Genomic DNA, 8,059 nt, shown 5'->3' with positions numbered 1-8,059 from the left:
GCATTATGTGGCCTGGTATGGAATTATAATATGAACAATTATCATATGGCCTAGTCGCCCCTCTGTTCAGCTGGATGAAATATTATTGTGTGGACACAGAGACCCAGCAGCACCAGAACAAAAGCGCTCAGAGTAGTTGGGAAAAGGAGAGAAAGCAAGAAAGAAAGAAAGAAAGAAAGAAAAAAGAAAGAAAGAGAGAGAGAAAGCTCAGACTTCGAGGTCACCCAAATTAATGGTGCATCTTTCTCAAAGTGAGCCGCTGACCCGGTCATCGTTGTCCCGAGGCAAGACAAAGGTCAAGAGGTGAGAGGTGAACTCCGGTGTGACTGCATACATTAGTTTGGCCTTGCAGCCTCCATGTCCACTCCACCCTGCAGAGGTGCAACTGTCTAACTATTACATTATTATTTTATTTATGCTCCCTCCAAATTCCAAAGAGGACACCTGTTAAAGGCGTACAACCTTTTCACCTAATTAATTATTTTGAATTCTGGCTTTCTTTATTTCTACGCGACGACACTCAGCTGCTTTCACTTTAATTCCTTTGTTGTCGTTAACACCCGCTCTGGATCCACTAACCTTCACATCCAGTGCAAACACCGCTAATTGAAAGCTAAACAAAAATATTCCCATACATGGAATTAAAGTGTCTGATGGCCTCATATCTCGATATTAGAATAGACATTAACATGACAGAAACGCATTGCGATAGCGGGAACATAACAGTGTTTAAGGGCCGAGTTTACAATCATTTACTTTATATGAGATGAGATGTGAATCTGGAAGGAATATTTAGCAGCTCGCGAGCTGCTGGGGCCACACAATTTATTGGTTGATCTGCAAAACAGCACAGACAGCGTTTTATTGTCTGCTCTCCCGCATGAGTGTTCAAGCTAAATTATCATTTTCTGATGCATGTATATAGAGGTAATAAAAGACGCAACAACTCCCGATCGTGATGTTTCTACATTCCATTAACATGCAGTTACAGATGCATGCAAATGCTCCCAGATTTGTGCCTCGGATAGATGGATCACCACGGATCAATACTCTTAATACGAGCGGTCAATAAATCCATCAGTCAATTATGGCATTTTAATCTTTCCGTGGAAGGAGGGATTATTGGGAAGCTTATAATCGGACAAAATAAAGCAGCGACATTAAAGCAGCATTAAAGCTCTGCTAAATTAGCCTGATAATTATCTGCTCACATGTTAAAGATGGGCTTTGTTTATAGCAGGTGACTGTTTTACTCAAGTGTGTCACAGACAAGGAATATAAAAAGAAATCTGCATGATTGTTTCAAAAGCAGGTTGAATAATTAGTAAAACGTGCTAAACATATCTGTGTCAATACAATAAATATTATCAAATATGAGCTTTAAATAAATACAAATTATTTTAAACACATTAGGAGGCACGTGTCCTGGTGAATAAATATATTCAAGTACTGGATAAATTGTACAAAATAAATAAACAAATTGTCTGCCACAGTTTCTATGGACAATTAATATAATTTTGTTTCTTCGTTTCCATTGTGTAGATAGGAGCGCGATGCACTGACTTGAATTTTAATATTCAAATCAGAGCGCCAGTCTGCAGCCGGGGGAGGATGACAAATTGTTTTGACCCGTTCTTGCATGAAGAAACTTGCCATTGCGCTTCTTGCGATAAGCATCCATCGTGGTAAGCAAATAAAGGTGAAGCCTGATTGAAACCGATGCAAACGGGAATCAAAACATCTGCAGGCAGGCAGGCGGGCAGGCGCCCTCGCCATCATGCAGCTCCCGCGGTTCAGGAGTTCAGGGGCAGGTGTTTTGGAGAGGTCGGTCCAGGAGAGGGGCAGGTGTCCAAAGTGTCCGCGTGTGAGTGCGCTGCCGCGGGGCCCGGCTCGGACAGCAGCCCGTCTCTCTGTAATTTCTTCTGCTTCATTCGCCTGTTCTGAAACCAAACTTTCACCTGCGTCTCGCTGAGCTGCAGGGCGCTGGCGACCTCCACCCGCCTGGCCCGCGTCAGGTACTTGTTGAAGTGGAACTCCTTCTCAAGCTCGGTCAGCTGCTTAGTGCTGAAGCTGGTCCTCGGGGCCCCGTTCACCGTGGGATGGCCATCCGTGCAGATGCTGCTGCTGCTGCTGCTCCCAGCCCTCACAGCACCGAGGCCCGAGCCAACGATACTGAACCCACAGGTCATGTGCATCCTGGCTGGGAACAGAGGACATGAGAACAGTCGTCAGCAAGATCAATGAGGTTACCCACAAAAGAAGCACAAAATCCCTCTGAATAAAATTATCCACGCCCTGATCCAGGCAAATTATTCAGTTGAAACAGGAAAAAAAATCTTAAATAATAAACTTTGGTCATTTATATGTGGTGATAACTTTTATATAAATCCTCAGAAATTAAATTAAATATTTATTATAGCTCTGTCTGATGCTGCCCTGGTAATATATGTGATAATAAGGAATGTAGCCTACATAAAAAATAATTAAAAATAATTAACAAATATTTTAAGGTTTGTTTGAAACTGAGGAGTTAAACAAATATTCAAACATTTAATAAAATTATTTCAAAGACACTGATTTGCAGGGATTGTCCCCAAGCTGTGTGTCTGTATAACACAGACGTATTTCACTGTGGTATCATCTTTAGCAGTAGCTGAAAAATCTTTTGCTGCCCTCAAACAGGTGGATGTGGAATTATGTGTTATATTAACAGAAACACATGCACCGTCTTATGCAACCACATGCAACAACATCACAAACTAAAGCCTGAAATACGATCTGAAGATTTTAATCGACACTGCTGACTCTGAGAGATCTGAGCGTTTCACATCTGTTCTGCAAAGGTGCTGCTTTTTAAAGTGAGTCCAAGACAAGTTCACCCAACAGTCGAGCAAAATGTGCCGCTGCGTGTTGGAGATGTGTGGGAAAAGTTGTCAGAGCAATGTTTGGGCGATTCAAAACAACTTTGTATCGTTTACAGTCCATTAACTGTATTCATCAGAATCATTAATAATTTGCCTTTAGGCCTTTCTGTGTCAATGACAGTTTAACAGTTTACAAATCCTTTCAAACACTGCATTAATGACAAATGTCTCCATTTTTTCCTCTGAGGTTTCTGGGTCACACATTAAAGTATCATCTGTGCTACTTATGTGCAATGAATGACAGGAACTGCAGCTATATCTTGATTTTTCATTGCTGACATTGTGGGTAAGTCGTCAGTGTGTCTTTGCCTCTGAGAAAATGTGCTGCTGCTGCATAATGGAGTCAGTGTGCCAGGTGTAGAGCAATGCCTCCCACCACAATTCATAGGGAGGAAGGTTAACAGGCCTCTAGCCACTTGGAAAAGCATAGCAGATGGAAAGGTCAGTTATAGGATAAATGTCGACATCTGTGTTTTAAGAAAATGAATGTCAAGGTAACCGAGCCTGAGAATTAGAGGGCAGCGAACGTGAAGAACCAATACAGACGAACTGTACGTAATTAAGAACTTCAGCTTTCAGGAGTGCAAATCACATGCACATTCTGATTAATGGCTCCAAAGATAATAGAATTGATGCCGGCCAGAAGGCATAAAAGAATCAAACTAAATATTTGAGAAATGACTTGCATGCTTAAAAATAGCCAGCCAGCAAAGGGAATGGAAGGGGCCTTCCAAGCCAAGGAGAGGGAAGAAGAAAAGGGATAGATCGATACACATTGCCTCAGTCATCTGGGCATCCAGCCCACAGTAATTCAGGTGCTGTCAAAGCATAATTGAAGAATGACGCACTGGGAGTATATACACTGAGCCAAGAGATCAGGTTACTGCAGGTCTGTGGAGGCCTTTCAACATGGAAGAATACGCGAGACTTTGTTTTGTGCCAAAACCAATACAACCTCCAGAGGAAAGCATACTTTCACTAATGACTCTTTTACAAGTTACACAGTAGCGCTAATGAGTTACTCCTACAGATGATCCCCTTCAGAGAGATACAGAAAGAGGTTACAAAGATACTAACAGTACGGCGAGAAGATGTGTGTGCGTGGGCGGGTGTGAGCAAATGGCTTTCTCAAGTGCACGGATTTGGATCAGATGAGTGGCTAATGGCTTTTATGAATAAAATGACTCCTCGACCAGTGAAATGTGTTGCTGTCACCTTTTGCCTCCCTCACAGTGGCATCATCAGAGACATGTTTACTCACTCATCTCAGCTCTCAAGTTACTGCAAGTCAAGCTGGAAATTGTAGTTTCCTGTTTGTTGCATGTTACAACATTGAAGCATTTATGATAAATCAAATGTGTTCATGTCACATTTTGTTGCTCTTACAGCAGCATCCTGAGAGAAATCTTTATCAAGGTATGTGAACGTATAAGTGTCAGTTTTGGGGGGCATGCAGAGGACACATCCTCCTCAGTATTTAGAACATGTGCATTTGTTTCCAGGCGTAGCTGTGATACAAGTTAGGTGTCCCTCCTCAGTTGCTCTTCCTGAGGTTTCTACCATTTGTTTTGGGGGGGGGGGGGGGTCCTTATCTGCTGTGAGGGTCCAAAGGACAGAGGGATATTGTATGCTGTAACGTCCTCTGAAGCAAATTGTGCTTTATAAATGAAAATGAAATTGAAACTTGTTTCCCCCAATTATTGTGACTAAATTAAAGATATTTACAGCACGAGTTGAAGCAGAAAAGGCATAAATCTGTGCATAGAAATTCACCAGAATGTGGAAAATTGATGCCTAAAATTTCCTGGGGGAGGAACCCCAGAGTCCCAAATGCTGAAATGAAAGCTATGCCCTTGTGTCAGTGCACATCACCGCCACTAGGGATGGGAAGATACTCCAATTTATCGCAGATCAAGATGAAAATACACTCACAATAAATCGATCGTGGTGAATTTCCATTATCGGAATAATCATGAATAACGTGTCCCGCAGCGTCCAAAGAAACTGCTGGGAAACCAACAATAAACGAGGCTCTGCAAACACAGGCTGCATGTGCACCAAACCCAAAAATCACAAAAGATCCTAATCAAGCATGTTTCATATTACGAGATACACTGCCAATTCAAACAGTTTAAAGGCCTGGCTTTTAAAGATTGTTTGTTTTTCACTAAAAAAACATGAGTGTCCTATTTGTGATGCAATAAAAACATTTGTTTCCTCACAAAATGTAAGATGATGTAATTCCAGTTCCATTTAAGAGTTTTAAGCGTATATGTTGATGATTATGGGGATAATATGGGCGTGGGCTTTGTTTTAACATTGGTTCAATTGGGGGACATGCATGAAATGGGCATTTGGGGCCCTCCCCTGGAAAAGTTTAAGCATCAGACACTTAATTTCCTGCTTTCTGGTTGATTTACATGCACCGATTTTTGTCTTTTCTGCATCAATTTATGATGAAAATGTCTTTAATTTCATCAAAACTATAAAAAATACAAGTCCTTGGTTACTTTAATCTTTCTAATGGGGAAGACTAATGCATATGTTCTATATACTGAGGGGAATGTGTCCCCTGTGTCCCCCTGAAACCTACGTCTATGCAGGATAATACAGGGTATTGCAATTATTTTAGCCAGGACAACCAAGATGTGACATTTTCATATCCTCCCATGCCTATAGAACCTTAACTTCTGTGTTTTTTAGCAGTTTGTTTTTGCTGCGTTATATAAGATTAAAATATTCAGAGTCAAATCAAAGATATTGTTGTCATCTTAGGCCTCTTAACTCCTCCTGCGTTAATCTGAAATTATGTTTCACTATGCACATCATGGAGGAGCATGCAAGGAGAGTCAAAGCTAAAAATTAGTTGTATTGGTGTAAAAAAATTTGAACTCTGACTCCAGTATGCAGCAGCACCAAAAATAGTGTGTTAAATCCACATTATTGTACACACTAATGTGGATTTTGCAGCTGCTTTATGTTTGTTGCATCGCTTGCAGAGGAGCTTGGGCCTTTTCACCACAGACAGTCTGGTGGTAATGACCAACCTGCATCTTTGGTCGCTGAACATTTGGGTCAGCAGCACGCTTACAGCAGAAAGAGACTGTGCTGTGGGGGGAAAGAAAAAAGAAGACTGGGACCACCATTGTAGTAAATCTTCGTCCACGTAAAATTTATGAAACCCAACCCAAGTCCAGTGGCCAGTCACTCAACTGACATTATTGATCAAATGAAGGATCTATATAAGATACTATCACTCACATAAAATTGAGGATTGATAGGCATTTTTCACATTAGCAGGCTATTGGTATTTTTTTTTTAAGCCTGGGATATGTATTCTTCTGTGGGCTCTGTGCCCGGGACTCATCAGTCAGGGAAATGATGATCTGTGACAGCAATTATGTTAAAAAGGTGGACACATGTAAAGGTGCTGCAAACTGAAATCAATACACAAGGGCTTTCATTACAAACAGACAACTAATCAATACTCAGGGAGCACTCTAGCTTACAAGAGTAAGTTTTACTCAACTTCCTGTGAGTCTCGACAGGCAGTGGTCTGTTGCATTATTCAAAGGCTACTGGTTAGTAAGGGCAAGGGTAAATAATTGATCATTTTCCGGTTTGAATATACAGTGAGGCTAAGCAGGCCTTTGACTCTGCACCACCCTCCTTGTGTGTAGCTACAGTCTGAAGCCTGCTTGTAACAGTAGGTGGAGCGACAATGGTAACAGACACTAACATGGGACCGTTAAGGAAATACTAACCGAGTCCTCATGTGCATATTCAAATGTGGCGTCGACTAAACAGCTACTGCTGCTTTACAAACATTTTTATCTGCTTTAAAAAGTGGGGAAATATTTTAAAATGCAGCATTATTGATGGTAACGCAGGATATTGTGCACGGTGACGCACAAAACACGTCAGCTATTTTTCTCTTTTTTTTCCAGCGTGCAGAGAAAACTTCCATCAAACTTTCCCAACTATGAATGAAAGTTATCCAAAGCGCTAACATAAACTTATTTACCCAGAGTAAATATATCAAAGTTACTTTATCCCTCTTTTCGTGCCCAGTCTCCCCCCTGACAAAAAAACTTACCCGCCCGGTGCTGACTCCTCTTCACTTTCATCCACTCAAAAGTTTTACTGCTTACATCCATTTGAGCCACGTTACAGTCCGAGCCAGCTGAACTCCCCATGGCGACGTGAATCTCGGGGCCATTACGAGAGTAGATTTGTGAGCCAAAGCCGGATTGAAGCGTTTGGTTTGGATTTGACGCGCAGTATCCGCGTCCTGGAGAGGAGCCCTGCCCCTGCGCCCTGCACCGCCAGGGGACACGGGACGAGTGGGGGCAGGCCGGTGTCGAGAAGCCCTCGAGAGTCTCACACGGTGGAGTAGGAGGAGGAGGGCTGTCCAAAGAGGTGCACAGAGTCAAACTGTTAGAGAGAGTTAAGTACCGGGGATGCGGAGTATTAAATCCTGAGGCGACTTCCACTTCCAGTTTCCCCTCCTCGTCACGACTGCAGAGTTCAGGATGAGTCCTGCCGTCCAGGTCCCGGTTTATGACCTCTTTTGCTCGGCAGCAGCCCGTGAACAGAGGGCTACTCTCCCCTTCGGCCGTTAACTCTTGATAGGAAGTCATTATCACCTCTCCCCTGCATAATCATTGGACGGGGTTGCACTTCATGCCCGGCCTCTCATGCATCCAAGTAACGCATGGTCAGGCGGCTGGACGACCGTGGGGACATTCCTCAGAGGAGAAACAGCAGTCCCTGATTGATGGAGATGACGTGCCCTCCTGGTCTCGGCCAATAGCTGGACATCTCTGTCATCAGAGAGGACAACACTGATTAAACCGAGTTGAGAAACTCACTTCAGGTCAACATTTTATTGCCATGTCCACGTAGGCCAGAGCAAAAACTGCAAAACTGCCTCAAAAGCAGCGAGGAAGTTCATCATCATCAGCAGCAGACAGTGAGGGCCTTCACGGGCCTCTCACCTATGCAGACAGGTAGGGTATGACGTCAGATGTGTTTGTATCACACAGGATTTTTGGCTTCAAGGGCAAGGGCGTAGGTTTTGTTTCAACACTGAGAGACATATAAGAAATGGAAGGTTTTACCAGAGCATTAAACAC

General features: G+C 42.8%; 1 protein-coding gene across 1 annotated transcript; it reads right to left on the bottom strand.

Moving 5' to 3' along the window:
* Positions 1 to 786: 786 nt before the first annotated feature.
* On the bottom strand, positions 787 to 7,590 carry hoxc1a (homeobox C1a). The gene is made up of 2 exons (XM_049581490.1): positions 7,021 to 7,590; positions 787 to 2,200 (listed from the first exon to the last, which is right to left on the bottom strand). Exons 1-2 carry the CDS (start codon positions 7,562 to 7,564, stop codon positions 1,794 to 1,796), a joined length of 951 nt encoding a protein of 316 aa, XP_049437447.1. The 5' UTR covers positions 7,565 to 7,590; the 3' UTR covers positions 787 to 1,793.
* Positions 7,591 to 8,059: the final 469 nt, after the last annotated feature.

Source organism: Epinephelus fuscoguttatus, linkage group LG7 (assembly GCF_011397635.1).
Source record: "Epinephelus fuscoguttatus linkage group LG7, E.fuscoguttatus.final_Chr_v1".
In the NCBI taxonomy this organism is placed as follows: domain Eukaryota; kingdom Metazoa; phylum Chordata; class Actinopteri; order Perciformes; family Serranidae; genus Epinephelus; species Epinephelus fuscoguttatus.
The sequence above is the reverse complement of the archived record's forward strand: the minus strand, read 5'-3'. Positions and strand labels throughout refer to the sequence as shown.